General features: G+C 38.6%; 1 protein-coding gene across 3 annotated transcripts in view; it reads left to right on the top strand.

Moving 5' to 3' along the window:
* carmil2 (capping protein regulator and myosin 1 linker 2) overlaps positions 1–16,375 on the top strand; it is a 110,556-nt gene that overhangs the window by 76,018 nt on the left and 18,163 nt on the right. For 2 of the 3 annotated variants that reach the window (XM_047596293.1, XM_047596292.1), the window contains exons 32-35: positions 2,842–2,930; positions 7,468–8,332; positions 9,867–9,962; positions 13,173–13,209. In XM_047596293.1, the coding sequence (XP_047452249.1) occupies positions 2,842–2,930; positions 7,468–8,332; positions 9,867–9,962; positions 13,173–13,209 (1,087 nt within the window). The remainder of the gene's footprint in view (positions 1–2,841; positions 2,931–7,467; positions 8,333–9,866; positions 9,963–13,172; positions 13,210–16,375) is intronic. The other variant, XM_047596295.1, reaches the window with a different exon arrangement.

The following is a 16,375-nucleotide window of genomic DNA, read 5'->3' as shown; positions in this document are numbered from 1 at the left end:
GTTCTGGAGCAGTATGAATAATCCATTAGAAACAACTTCTGTTACAATATTGTGCCCCAGTCACGGTTTATTTGCATAGACAGCCCAAAACTGGCTTTGGATCTGGAGATGCATTTGGAGTTGGATGTCTAATGCAAGGTCTGAACACTTATCTAATCTAGTCTTATCTAATCTTAAATGGAACGTCATTCCTCCAATCTTATTGGGCTACCCTTCATCTTGCAAAAAGAAAGTCAGTTTCTAGTAAGAAAAGTGTTGACACACAATGTCAGCATTTATAGGCTGAGTGACAACTCACTTAATCTCCTTTGTGAATCATGTTACAGAAGTACAGAAAAATACTGTATACGCATATACATAGACCAAGCTGATTTCTGACACTATTACCTTTTCTAGAGTTAATAAGCACCAATTAAAATTAATTTTACTATTTGTACTTGGTGCCTTGAATGTATGTAGAAGAATCGTCTAAGGGAGTGACAGTGGAACCTACCATATTGGTGTTGAATTGTGTCATCAAGCGATGTAGATTTCAAATGCCTGCCAGTTTGTCCAGGACTGGCTGCTACAAAAAATACAGTCTATGATCAATTAGTCTATGACTGTAACAGTCTATCAGTCTGTCAATCAGTCTAATGCCCTTTGGTACACACCCAAATCAGCTGTAAAGTAGGAATGTTATGATTTCTAAAGTTTGGGCTTGCTTTGCTGTCACAGGAACTGGACAGTTTGCAGTTCTCAACTGAACCATAAAATCTTAATGAGATAATGTGAGGCTGTGTGTCCACATTGAACCAGAAGTGGACCTCTCAAAGGGACATTGATCCTAAGTACACTAAACATTTCTCGAAAAGAGGAAATGGAGGGTTATGGATTTGATCTGGTTTTAACTGTTGTTTCTGCTAAATGGGGCAATACTAGTTTCTGGATCTAAGGGTTTTCTCCATCTACAAATGAGACTTCACACAGTAAAGGTGGTAAGAGACGATGTCTGTGATATTTCTAATTGTAATTGTGCCCTGTGTTTAGTGATGCAAACAGAATTAGTTATATTTTTAGCAGAAGACTTAACAGAAACTATAGTAGGATTTCTTCAGACACGTCTTGAACCATTAGAATCAACATCTTCTAATAGAGTTTTAAACACAGCCTAATCAAGTACATTTCAAAACTCATCAAATATTTTTTTTATCCACGCTACAGCATATAGAGTATAATATACAGTATGTTCAGTATTTTATTTTTGATTCACTAGTGTACTGTTACAATGAATGCCCCTAAACAGTAAGAAAGGGGATGTAAAACTGATGAGTTTCTTGAATTGGTAAATAGAAAAAAGTAAAGGTTTGAAGCGTGCATGAGGATAAGGATTACTCTAGCCTCTTCACATTGGACATGGCATTCCAAAATCTTGCTTTACAGATGCCTCACAGCAGCAATGTTCTGGGTTCGAATCCGTCAGCGGACTGGGGCCTTTCTTTGTGGACTTTCTTTGTGGCTTCCCCACTATCTTGTTAATCAGTGATTCTAAATTGGCTGTAGGTGTGAGTGTGAGTGGTTGTCTGTCTCTCTGTGTTAGCCCTATGATAGACTGGTGATCTTTCCAGGGTGACTTAGACAGACTTTAATGATCCACAAGGGAAATTAATTGATCACAGTAGCTTAATTTTCACAAAAAGATGAGCTATTATACAGCTGGATAGAATATAGAGTAAAAGAAGTTCTGTAGTGTTCACTATGGCAGCAGAGCTGAATAATTTAGCTGGAGAATGAGCTCCTCTGACCCTCAAATGTTTGATGCAGTGGATGAGATGGATTGTCCATAATGGAGAGCAGTTTATCCAATGTCCTCGTGTCCCTTGCTGAGACAAATGACTTCAACTCCCTACCAATCACATGTCAAGACTTTTGGATCAATTTGTTGATCCTACTGATGTCTCTTTTTGCTGGTACTACTTCTCCAACAAACCACAGCAAAGAACAGGGCACTCAACCACAGACTGGTAGAAAGACTCTAGTAATTCACTGCACACATTGAAAGACCTGAGAAAAGGTCTACCCAGGCCCTTCTTGTACACAGCATCACTGTTGTCCCTTCAGTCCAGTCTGTTGTTCATGTAGATGACCTTCCAGAAAATGAATGAATGTGTTCTTTTAAAGGACTCATTCATGGTCAGATTGAGAACAATCACTTCATCTACGGCAATCTCTTTAGTGTAGATTTTGGACCAAACAGAATTTGGGTTCATTTGATGGCCTGTCTCCTCTTCATTCTAATTAATATTTTCAAATGAACTCATCACAAGAGAAGAGACATTAATAGCAATATTTTTTGTCTTCCTGCTTGTTACAAAATTAGAGTGTACCAGCCTCAACCAACGGTGTTGACAGTCACACAGTGTAAGATGTTTATTGAATTTGTTTATTTATTGATGGTAGGACTGTGGCATTAATGATTAGTACCCTAATACCTGTTAGAAATGACCTGGGGAATGTGGCTATAATTCTTCAATGAGAACTTGGTCCACCAACAATTTTATCAACTGAAAGTATGATGGCTGTACAGCCTAATATCTTAATGTGCGGCACGGCTCCTCTGCTCTCAGTCAATAATAGACTTGAGAAATGGATGGGCCTCTCAAGTCACACATTTTAACATTGGCATACAGTTCATGGGATGCAAATTAATGGACCACTTTATTTGCCACTCACAATTTGGTTTCTTTGTGAAAATATCAACAGGATACAAACATACATAAGGTGATTTTTGTATATTTCCCTGTTTTACAAGGTACACATGTATACAATAAGCAGTTTATATATGTGTTATATTTCTTGCAGGATCTACTCTCAAAGGTAGAGATTGAGGCCAAAGTGGATGAAGGAGTAGAGGAGTTCTTCACCAAGAAAATTATCCCTGACTATGCACTGTAAGTTGAACTTACACACCAGTAAACTAACAAACATCTTTCTCTATCCATCATGCATACATCTGGGCCCAGAAGTAGGGCCAGACCAGGTGTACACAGTTTTCTGAAACCAGCTGTAAGTACATACAAGGCAACAAACATAAACATGTTCCTCATCAAAACCATCATGTAAAACCTTGATTATTTAGTTTTTAGACTCTTGATGTGTTACTTTTTTATACTTCACGGAGACATACAGTTTCACTTAAACGTATAGAATAATTAGATACTGTTGCCTTTCAACGTTTTTGCATTTTTCCATTCAATTTTCTATTGTACTGATATAGATCTTTTTATTTCATATCCTGAACTGTGAGGCACTTTGTGGACTTCCTTTAAGTATAAACTCAACAAATGAATCATTCATCATCATTTGACATTTAATAATAATGGTACATTTCCTGACTTTGTTGTGCTCTCAGCTACAGCTGTAGACTTAACAGTAATATTCAGCACTGAAAGCCAAAAAGAGAGAAATGGATGTGAAATCAATACAATGAGACAGCTTATTTGGGGTGACTTTGTTCTGAGTGAACAAAAGTTTTTATTTTTTATTTAATTATGTGCAAAATAGAAAAATATGAATGTTTGCATCAAATAGACTCAATGGAGATTAGGAGAGTTCTCTGATGAGCTTGAATAGACCCTGGATGTGAAGACTGGAGGTAAATGTGTTGGAGGAGGGTCACAGCAGTTAGGAAATTATGAAAATCTGATGGCAGCAGAGGACAAATGTATTTAATTTTGACGACAAGGACATAATTGACTGAATGAGACTGTGGCAACATTTTTAAACTCCCACAGTCAACTAATTACAGCAGCAGGAAGACAGAAAGAGACATTTGTGAGTGAGTGCGTATGAAGATAGTCTTCCTGACTGAAGTTACACTGAGCTGTGTTTCAGTCAGGAAAGAAAAAATACTTTCTTAATTTATAATGAAAAATGTGAAATAAAAGGTCTTCCGAAAACGAGATACCTAGGTTGCCATAGATTTTGAGTAGGAGAAGGAGAAGGTAAGGCCATGCTTTGTATAGGAGAGTCTTATAACCAGACTAACTTAACTTGACCGTTACCTCATGAGGCTGCAGGAAATATCAGTTGGTTCTCTTATAATAGCCTGCATTCTCCTTGTTCTTTGTAAGTTTGGCTTTCAGTTTTGGATAACTTTGATTTGGATAATCATTCAACCTTCTATTCCATGTTGTGATTATATTTGAGAGATGTAGCCTCATATTGCCTGGACAAAAATTACACCATCATGCAGCTATCTGAGTAATACATTCTGAACCTATGTGAAAGAAAATAACTCTTCATACCAGTGGGTGGCAGTAGTTTCTATTTGTAATTCGAAAAGGGAGGTCAAGGGCCACTATTATTATATCTCTATTATTATCATGTCTATCTTGTCATTATAAAATATTTGTGCATTTGAATGGTCAGATTAGAGGCAGTAGGGCTGGGGTTGGAGAGATGCAATGATTTAATAGTACAAATTCTGCTTCATCTGTTGGAGAACATGCCAGCCATCTCAGAAAGTGGATACAGTATCCTGCAGCATATCTGATTGTGATCATACGTTGGTTTAGACATGCGATGAAATGTAACACAAGGGATTTGAACATATGGGCCCCTAATTGGAAAATTATGTCATGCCTTTTGCCACTGCCTTTTGGAGTGCAAGACTAACTTTCCATCCATAAAAGTGAACTGCAGGGAGTCTAGATAAGAAGAATTCATTTATATTGATAACATCTCATCAATTCCCATCTCTAATGAGCCAAAGGTGTTCTTCCTGATTGAACTTACTCTGCACTTCTTATGACAACTTCACAGCTGGTAAAAGTGGCAGATGTAAAAATGGAAAAAAAATACATCTTTCAGTTTTTTTTACCTTTTTTTGAGTTGGCAGAACGTTTGGTTAAACTACTAACCAAACTGTGTTCTTTGTGTTCAATGACAACATATTTTTTTCTTTTTGTGTGCAACTACAGAGTTGTAACTTAAAGAATAAAAAGTGTCAGAACCATAAGCTGTATGAACTGCAATTTTTAGCCTATATACTGCTACTTTTGTTAACCTCTTTCACACGCAGACTCTGACGATGTTATCAGAAGCTTAACGTGACAACAATAAGTTAAAACTTAATTAAAGGCATCACTCCATGGGACCTTTTTACATCTGTGATTTTGAACAATTCTAACAAAACAACCATACATCCCAAAGATAAGGTAATCATTGTTTCATTCTTGACCCAGCACCTTAAGGTAGTGCTGGGCGGTATACGGTTCATACCGAATACCGGTATTTTTTTTCGTCATGATATGAATTTTTTATATACCGGCACACTGGTGTATTTGACTACACAGTGTTCGGAACGCTGCACCACGAGACACTGTTTCCGACCGCACCATTTTCGGTGTTGCGCTTCTAAGCACACATGGTGCATCAAATCTTCTTTTGATAGCTTCAGATAGCTTGTGGGTGCATTGTTATGTACTAAACTTGTGCATGCTGAATAATTTTGTGTCGTTTCTAAGACCCTCTTTGACTTCCCTGTAACGTCATATTAATACACATTCCCAGTCTGCATTATGTTCTTCTTGACATGACTCAGTTTTACAAAGCTTTCAATCTCACTGCCTGAATATGACTAGTTCAAGCATCAGGTGCTGGCCAACAATGTGGTCATCTTCTTGGGAAAATAAAAACACAGGTGGAAAGAGCTTTTTACACTGTAGCAACAATTACAAATTTTAAGCTCAGTAAGCTTTAAGCAAGAAGTCAACTAGCTGCCGATCACATGACACAGACGCCTCTGAGAACACCGGTCAGGAGCCCAGTGGGTCATTGCAGCAACCTAGCAGTGGTTCATCAAGTGTGTGGAGATACTTCACTAAAGAGGAAGCCCATTCTACCATGACATGCAGAATATGTAAGTTAGTCATGAAATACCACAAATCCCAGCTACACTAGTCCATTTTACAGCACACTGTGAAGTACTACTAAACTTTATGCTGTGGTTGTAGTGTTTTGTGTTCTTGTGTTTTTTTTGTCGTTGATGTCAGTTTATGCACCGTGTGAGCTGAGAGTTTGCCAAGCGAGAGCCGCATATTAAGTGTCATACTGATGGTATTTATAGTGTTGACATGGGCTCCAGCTTCCAAAGTGTATATAAATGTGTGTGTATATATATATATATGTGTGTATATGTATATGTGTGTATATATATATATATGTGTGTGTGTGTGTGTGTGTGTGTGTGTGTGTGTGTGTGTGTGTGTGTTTAACACAGCAGCAAAAGGAACATAATCTACAATACACACAGTTACATCAATTACGGGTACACTATACTTTTTAGTGGTCTACATCAGTGGTTCAGTGATTCTCAACTGGTCTGGCTTTATGACCCACCATCACACCTTTAAGACAAGATGCAACCCAAATCAAAGAAAATCTTCAACCTGACAAATTTATTGAATGAAAAGATTGTGCAGATTGTGAACCTGGGACAGTAGAAGATAATGTTCATATAATATAGTATGAAAACACAAAAAGACAAATGTAATAATAAACCAAAACTATCAGCAAGTGACAAGGCTAGAGAGGGAACTATTCCCTTTTAACCTCAATTTAGCTGCAAGTGGTTGCTCTGTTCAGTCACTTCTCAAGCATCAATCATAAGGCTGATATGATTTTCAAATGTAAAGTTTCTAATGACAACACAGAGCACACATTCTTCATCAAATGATGATGGACTCAAGTGGAAATGAGCTTGTAGATCTGGTATCTAGATTGGTATATCTGGTTTCCACTGGTGCAAATACTGAGTTAAGGACTGTGAACCTACAGAACATAATTCAAACAACACACACCCCTCCTTCCTCTCCTGTCTGCAACATACAGAGTTTACATCTTTCTGCATCTTGATTTGGTTCCATTTAGCTCATACAGAGATTCAGAGATTACAGAGTAGATAGGCCAATCTTTAAGATCTACACTTTAATGGATATAACCTCATATGTCACACAATCAATAATATAATAATGTGTAACTATCTACAGTTTGTTTAGTTACGCCTAGGTTCGCCTAAGTCATGGTAAAAATAAAGTGGAATAATACCATTTTTCATTCATGGATTTATTTATTGATTGGGCCATTATATCAAAATTAACTGACAGCTTTGCATCCATGTGGTCAGATTAGGTGCACGTATGTATAGTTCCCATTCTTGCTTTGTTACTGCAGGCAAAATTCCTGAATTTAAGTCATATTGAAGAAAATGTTATGCTGGTCAAAGTATGTGTTAGAGAGGCAGTGATTTTAATGTTACAATGACGCTAAATAACAGGTTGGGATGTAATAAGCTCTGTCTGCTGATTATATGGACATTCTTTTTTCATATCTGAGACAAGCATGTGTCTTGGGTTCTGTGCTAGTAGTTGTAGTACTGAGTGCCTTTTCTTGTCTGTTGCTCTTTTGGCTGTCTCCCTGCTGCAGAAAAAACAAGTGGGAGGAGTCAAACCCTGCACAAGCCACTCCTTCAGAATCAAGCTCCACCCCCACAGCCTCAACTCCCCTTACCTCTTCATCTGACATTGTCACCTCCTCTAGCTCAGCCATGGTCACCTCCTCTTCTGTTGCATCTGCTGATACATCCTTTATGTCCTCTGATGTTCCACCCCTCTCTACATCCTCCACTGCCCTCGACTCCTCTTGTGTCACCACCATCACACTTCCTACCAGAAATATCAAGAGAAAGTTTGGTGACTTGTTCGCTTTCAAGAAGGCTCGAGCTGGGCGAGCTGTCAAGGCAGGTGGGGGAGAGGTAGGAGGGGGAGAGGTAGTTAAAGTCAAAAGGGCCTCCATTGCAGACCTCATTCGTCCCCTCCGTGAGGGCAAAGAAAGGGAGAGAGAGAGGAACAAGGAGAGAGAGAGAGAGAAAGGGTCAAGGTCACTAGAGGATGCTAACATTTCTAATGATGTCGCCACCACCACAGAAGGAATCACCAGTCATCATCTTGCAGGTGATGAAAGGGAAAAGACTGCATCTGCCAAGAAATTAACCAGTACGACACCTGTCAGTGACACAAAAACCATTCATCCCACCATCACCACCAGCCCTGACTTCATCACTGCTATGCCCGCCAACCTGGAAAAAGAGGTCATTCCTGTCTTGCCAGGTCACACCCCCAGTCCTGTGGTCATTTCACCTCTAACTGAGCAGGGTACCCAGCTGGGCGGGACTCCGTATGGAGTGAGGAGACTGAAGGTGACCAAGAGGTCTCTGAGAGAGGGCAAGAGCCAGAGTCTCATTCTGCTGACAGCATTAGAGCCTGAAGACAAGGATAATACACTTAGTAAGGTCAGTCTGGCGATAAACATAACACACAAAGGGATTGTCTAATACAGTGGAAGTGGAATGGCCCTTAATGGGAATGAGGTGTTAGCAAAATAACAACTATACAGTACATTCCTATACACTGGATAAGAACCAAGTTTTATTTTATAAGAGACATTTTTACCACATTTAAAGATTCCTCTCTGTTCCCTAATTTGTTCCTGTTGTTTTTAACTCATCTGAAGCCTTTGATAAAGTCTTTCAAAAAATGTTTAAAATTTTAAGTAATCTGGGGCAAGAAAAGAATATATGGGTCAAATGGCAAGAAGAAGCTTGACAGCAGTTGTATGTTTGGGATAGATGGACAGACAGACAGATAGATGTAGCAGTAGATGCCTAGTAAATAACCATGACAACAGCTATACATGGAGGCATTGTTTATATAGAATATAACAGGAACCGATGATATATCAATTAATTAAAACACTTTCAGAAACAGTGCCCCAACTTGCAGGCAGCTTAATCTTCTCACACAATGGACACAGAATGGCTTATATTACATTCTCACAATAACTATTAGGAGCACGGTGACAGACCCAGTCGAAGGAAATGGCTCTCAAAGGAAACGGACAAGCATCTTCCTACAAGATCCATCAAATGAGTAACTCAACTGGCAAGCTTCTTTCGGGCTTGTTAAGTCTTTTTACTCATCCCTTTATGAATTTGTTTGTTCATAAATTGAATTTGTTCATAATTGAAAAGTACTTTACTTGAGACTCAGCCATGGTCTATAACTGGAGAAACTTCCTTTGAAAAATCTCTTCAGGGTTCAAATATTCAATTAATTATTAATTAATGTGATCTGTACTACAAGACAGTGTTTCAGTGTATTCATATGTTCTTGCCTCAGCACTTTTGCATTAAATTACACTGAAATTGGCTTGTCAGTAGGTAGCTTGTCATATGAACTACTAAGCCAACAGTGGACAGGGTTTTTCACCATTTTTATAATATATTTATGCTACGTGGACTTTCTGCTTATTGCACTTCAGGTTAGATGCCTAACTGTATTTCGTTGCTCTGTACCTGTACATGTGGAATGACAATAAAGTTGAATCTAATCTAACCTAAAGTTTAGTATATAGTGGTAGTGACTAGAGTGAGTTAATTAGTCTTAATATAAGTGTTCTGGGTCAGTTATTGAGAGAAGATCAACTCTGCCTGCAAGTGGTTCCATTTTCATCAAGCACAATGTTAAGCCTGGTGTTTTACCTGCATGTGTCTTTCCAAGGAACAGTTTTTGTTTTGCACCATCAGATTGGGGACATTTGTGCAAAGAAGTGAGGTGTGTGTGTGTGTGTGTGTGTGTGTGTGTGTGTGTTTGTGTACTTGTACAGCTATCTTTCTGAGGACCAGTTTAAGTATTACACCATCAGATTGAGGACATTTGTGCAAAGAGAGGACATTTTGCATTTCTGTGTGCTATATAAATAAAGTTTGATTTATTGTTTGATTGATTGATATTTATTGTTGCAAACATTCATGTACTGTCTTCCAGAAACATGCATCTGAGAGCACATCTGGTTTTGAACATAAGATCCAGGTGATGCTGCAAAGAATGGGTATGGCCAAAACTCCACCTTCTGACACCAAGGTGAGCCAGGTCGGTTTGGTGTGATTCTTGTAGACCGTGAAGACTCTCTTTTGATTTGGTTTTGCTATTTTTCTTAAACTTAAAATATGAATCCAAAAGTGATAAAAATATAATTATATAAAAATATAATAAATAAAATAACTTGGAAAAGATCATTTACAGATGCATATGCTTTTGTACTTAATATAATGATTGTGACCTACAATCTGGGTCACAATCACAATCTTTAGGCTAGGGTTAGACATTAGTAGGTTGCAAAAGAGACCACCACAGTGACGGCCAGTAAAGCAAAACCCAAGGTGCATTTGTGGCAAGTGAGCATTTATTTACAAATTATTTACAAATAAAGGTTTTCTGCAATGTTGGGGTGAAGGAAGTGCTGTGAGGGCTTGAGCCAAACAAATGAAATAAAGTATAACAAAAAAAGGCCTGGTTTATCACCGTCTGACTGTGAAAACAAAAGAAACAAAATGCCTGCCTATCTTCTCTTTAATTGAGGAAGAGCAAGTAAACAATGAAATATTTAAATGTACATTTATATATGTTATTACTAATAGTTGTTATAGTATATATACTGTATAGAAATATGTGTTGTACTGTAATTCAGTTTTTTCCCCATATAAATGATTGGAGACGCCTGAAAAAATCGGCAACATTCTGAAATCTTTGCTGAAAGATCACTCGTGACCTCATGCTTTGGAGTAGAAAAATGCATGAAAGTTTGTACAAGGTACGACAAGTGTAGCATTTTATTCCCCCACAAAATGGCGGTTTGATACCTGCTGCGGTTTGTTCATGGTTTACAACCCGGGTTTTTCATGCACTGTGAAAGGGTTTATTTGGCATTTAATCCAGGACCAAATAACCCAGCAATCGACCTGGGATTTTATTTTAACTTCAGTCTTTCTTCAAAATTGATCAAAGTTTTCAAAGTCCAACAGTGCTCACTGGAATGTCCAGAAGTTTAGAAATCCTTCTGTAACCAATGCCATCAGAATGAGGATAATAAAGTTACAAAGGTTTTGAGAGAGTTCTTTGCTTTTACCCATCATGAGATGTTCCTTGTGTGACACCTTGGTAATGACACACCTTCTTAAAGGTCACGGGGAGATACTGCCGGAGGTACCATCTCTGTCAATATGGGAATCAAACTCATGACCAGAGCTAATCAGACAGACATATGATCATGTTTCACTGAGCACTGATATTGAGAAGCTGGATATTCGCCTCACACTAAACCTAGGTGGTCGTAATCTTTTGGCAGCTTGTTTGGGACCCAGCATTCTGTTGCCACAGAGACCAGGCCCACAGCTGGGTCACAACTGCTGCATTATTAAAGTTCCCCATCCGACTGTAATGGTGTGGGTGGTCACAATGTTTTGGCAGACTTGTTTGTGGAATGTTAGAAACATGTATTAATTTCAATGCAAAATTTTTCGCATATTTGTATTTCGTCGAGAAAAGTAATAGCACACCGATCCCGATCAAACCGCACGTTTTAATATATAACTCATCCTCCTTCAAGCTGTAGGAGGGACGAAAAAAGGGAGGAGGAGGAAAAATAAGAAGAAGAAACACGTAGTATAACAATAGTGCCTCGGTGCTTTGCCCCGTGGCCCTAATAATAAGAAGAAACACTCTTCACCCTGACCCCAGCCCTCCTTCTATCGAGCCAAATTTTCTAAATAAAATTACAAAACTACTCCTTCAAAATAAAAGCATGCAACATCAACCAGCAGCATTGCCAGTCTCAAAATGTCCGCTGGAATTTTCTAGTTATTGTTATTCCTTTATCACAGAGTGGTCCAGCTATTTTGAAGTTTGAAATGCCCCATTTGCCCACATATCATCACAGTGGGAATGAATTTTACTGCAGTTGTGTTTTCTACAAGTCTACAGATTTCTTTTATTTCATGAGATTGCAGATGTTTTTCCATTATTTTATATCAAATGCCCAGTTGAAGTCAAAATTCCTATATTGTATCATTCTGTTTGTCTTGTTTTTCTGTTCAGAAGATAACTGAGCTTAAATTCCTTTGTAAAGACTTTACAAGACATAGATATTCCTCATTTTAGATCAGCGATCAGCTCACATTAAATCAGAATCAAAATCAGCTTTACTGGCCAGGTATGTGAACACATACAAGGAATTTGACTCCGGTCGCTTTGCTCAATGGTGCAACAAAATAAAAATCTGGAGCTGAAGTCCATGAACAAAACCCGTGCGTAGGTCCCTGCAGAGTCCAGGTGGTGCAGAGTCAACGTGGCTCTGCACTACGCAGAGCCACGTTGACTCTGCACCACGGATCATGCATCATCCACGGGTCTGTTTGCCCACTAAGCAAACTGCAGGGGGTCAGTGATGTCCTTCAGGTGGGCCAACACCAGTCATTCAAAGGATTTCATGACCACAGACGGCAGGGCAACTGGTCTGTAGTCATTTAATCTTGTGATAGGGGACTTTTGAGGCAGGAGGGAACCTCACACAACTCCAGGGAACTGTTGAAGATCTGAGTAAAGATGGGAGCCAGCTGATCAGCGCAGACTTTCAAGCAGGACAGAGACACACCATCAGGTCCTGGAGCCTTCCTGATCCTCTGTCTTTGAAAGAGCTGACACACATCTTCATAAATCCTCAGTGCAGGCACGGGTCAGATGGTAGGGGGGTTTGGGGTGCAGGTATATCTTTTGTGATAGAGATGGTGGGGGAAGTGGAAGGTGTGAAAGTTCTTCCAAACCTGGAATGAAAGACAAAGTGAGATCCTCTGCCAGGCGGGGGCTCGCCACAGGGTTGGGGGATGGTCTCCTGTAGTTGGTTATGGTCTGCAGGCCTTTCCAAACTGTTGTAGAGTCGTTGGCAGAGAAGCGGTTTGACAACTTTTCAGCGTAGTTCCTCTTTGCCTTGATCTCCTTTGTCAGCTTGTACAGGTCCTGGTCTCTGCTCCTGTAGGCTCTTCCTTGTAAATGTTTTATAGCTCCCTAAATTATTCATGAATTGCAGTATGAATACATGTTTTATACCTATATATACTAAAATGTTGTCATATATATATTATATTTTATCTATTTCATCTAATTACCCATTACAAAGCTCAACATCAACCACATCAGCAGACTGTAAAGTACAGTAATCTCCTTGTCAGGTAGTAAATTGCTTTTTATGTTATTGACCAAATATTGCAAGTTTAAAGCTGAATATGTCTGTTTTAGAATAAAGATGAAGAACTAATAAAGGCCAACTCTGAAGGTAAGCATTTTTTGAACCTTTCAGTGAATAACTGTTTTGCAGATTGTTTTTCCTATTGCAAAATTGAGATGAGTTGTGATGGTGTATATATAGGAGCATAAAGTATGTGTTGCGATTGATCAAAATAAGTCATTGTGGCCGGCTAAATCAGACTTTGTGGTAACAAAATTAATTGTGAACAATGTGTATGTAACTTAGGTTTATGTCAAAGGGAGAAAAATCCAGAGAGCTGAGCCAAGTTGATGCAGGAGAAAGATTTTTCAGGAGATCTGAGAATGAAAGCAGCCAATAGATACAAGAAAGCAGGGGTTAGACAAAATCACAAAATGGAAGAAACAGCAAGAGACCATCACTGGGGGCTACACAGTGCTGTTTAAAAGTATACTGCATAAAAATTACTCAAAACATCAGCAGATTTTCACACCAGACCAAACCAGGTAGACAAAGAACCCTAATTAAATTAAAATATTAAACTTGTGTGTTAATGCATTCGCTAAAATGAATCCTTTGTACATAGCAAAAGTAAGTGAACCCTTGTTTTCAGTATCTGGCATGACCCCCTTGTGCAGAAATAACAACTTAACATTTCTGGTAACTGCTGATCAGTCATCTGTGAGAGGCTTGGAGGAATTTTAGCTCATTCCTCTTCATTTCTGAGTTGTTAGTGGGTTTCCTCGCATGAACTGCTTGTTTCAGATCCTTCCACGACATTTCTATGGATTTTGACTTCTTTCGTTGTTTACTTGTGCGCTGTGAGTTGTCATCTTGCTGCATGACCCGGTTTTTCTTCAGATTATGCTCATGGACAGAGGTCCTGACATTTTCTTTTAGACTTTGTAGAATTCCCAAAGATGGACATCACCATCACTGTATATAATGGGTGGAATGAGGTGAGAAGTTTAAAACCTTTTTCCTAAAGTCTCTGGCTTGTCCACATTATCTTTAGCACAGTGCAAATCTTTGTGGAGAGCAGTGGCTTTGTTCTTCCCACTGTTGTTCAGTGTTCTCCATAGACTTAAATTTAGTGAGACTTTATTCATCCGCAAGGGATTTTTTTGGTCACAGTAGCTCAGTTGCACATCAAGTTTTTAGTAGTGAGAATCACTATATAAATGAAAATAGGTGAAGACAATTAAGATATGTAATGTTGTCTCAGTTTCCTGAATAACCAAATATGTATGTATATAATACATATATTCTGTGGGGGCTGGTGGTGAAATTTGGTTGGTGGGCTAACAAATGCATAATACCGATTTAACAGTTAACACAGTAGAAAAAGGACGGTTACATCAATTACAGGTACACTATACCCTTTTAGTGCTCTACATCAGTGGTTCTCAACTGGTCTGGGTTCAGGATCCCTAAATCACCCCTTAATGACAAGCTGTGACCCAAATCAAAGAAAATTTTCAACTTCACAAATTTATTGAATGAAATGAGTGTGTAGTTTGAACCCACGACAGTAGAATATGATATCACAGTATGAAAACACGAACAAAAAACATATTTTTAACTGCCTCAGGTTTTTCATGTAATATATTAACAAAACATGTAATGACTTTAATTACATAGCTTTAGCTGAGAATCTTCACTTACTCAAACTATGACGACTGACACTACACTATGGGAAAAAGTGTCACTAACCACTATATCCAACCATATGTCCCGCAATGCTGAATGAGCATTTTCGTAACATGGACAGCTTTCAGATCTTTCAGATTTGTTGACCAGTCCTTTCTTTCAAACCATGAAACAAAAAACTTATGATTTTGTCCCTTTAAGTTATATGAACATTGCTTGGCCAAAGCGATCCCAGGCTCTTAACTTGTTGTGGAAAATATTGAGGTGTGACGTGACACCTGTCAGTCACTTGCAAGAATTAAATGAATGAAAGCGGATCGGGGGGCACTGGGGCTGTAACAAATAGGTTAGACATATGATGTGTTTTTCTTTTGGCTTTTTGGTGGTGTTACTACCATTAGTTTCACCAACACTTAAACCAATCTGTAGTAAGTTATTTTAAGTAGTAAGTATTTTCTCATTTTTTTGTGTTAGCTTTGCAAGGCTTAGCTCTGTTAGCCCATTTATACCAACTGTCTCTTCATATCTTGATGTAATATACAGTGGTGGAAAAAAGTTTTTGTACACCCTCAAAATATTACAATTGTAAATATTATCATGAGATCTTTGTGGGATATTGTATAATATTTATAATAACGGTGTGACTTCATTAGCCAGACAAACAAATACAAATTTGTTAAACAAAGTAAATGAAATAAAAATAAATGAATGAATGAAAAACAAAATAAAATTCCCGACAGTTTCAATAAAGCGTTTCAGTTCTCAACGTTGTCAGTATCAAAGTCAACAAATAACAGAGAATGTGTTCAAAACTGAACTAACTAAAAACTAAACCATCACTTCATCATATTAATATTTAATATGCCTGCCATTAGCAGTAGAGCTCTAATCCTGGCTGGCATGTTCCTCATGAGAATTTCACACTGTTGAGGGCTAATCTTGTCCCATTCTTCTTAAATTACTACTTTTAATTCCTCTAAATTCTTTAGTTTGTGCTTTGACACAGACCTTTAAATAATCCACCACAGATTTTCAATGGGATTCATGTCCGGGGATTGAACTGGCAACTCTAAGACTTGGATACTGTGCTCCTGCAGCCAACTTCTGCTGGTCCTGGATGTGTGGCAAAGACCATTACCTTGTTGAAACATCCAGTTTGGACCTCAATGGAACAGTGCTGTGCAGAAGGGAGCATGTGGGTTTGGAGAATGGCAAAATATTTGGCAGAGTTCAATGTACCATCACAGACAATGAGATGAGCAACACCAGCAGCACTCATGCATCCCCAAACCATGATACTGCCTCCACCATGTTTGACAGTAGGTTCTGTACATGCTGGAGATAATGCTTCTCCTGGTCTTCTGTATTCATATTATTCATTCATATTAGCAGGGGGAAGATAAAGCTGGAAACTGGACTCATCTGACCACAGAATCTTCTTCCAATTACTGACTGTCCAGTTTGTGTGTGCTTGAGGTTAGCTCTGTCTGACAGAGGGGCTTCTTGACAGCCTTGTAGCACCTTAAGCCACGTACAGTGTGGGTGGAACACTGGACACCAGTTTGGTTTGACCACTGCTAGTGGA

This window comes from Mugil cephalus, chromosome 10, assembly GCF_022458985.1.
Source record: "Mugil cephalus isolate CIBA_MC_2020 chromosome 10, CIBA_Mcephalus_1.1, whole genome shotgun sequence".
Classification (NCBI taxonomy): Eukaryota; Metazoa; Chordata; class Actinopteri; order Mugiliformes; family Mugilidae; genus Mugil; species Mugil cephalus.
The sequence above is the reverse complement of the archived record's forward strand: the minus strand, read 5'-3'. Positions and strand labels throughout refer to the sequence as shown.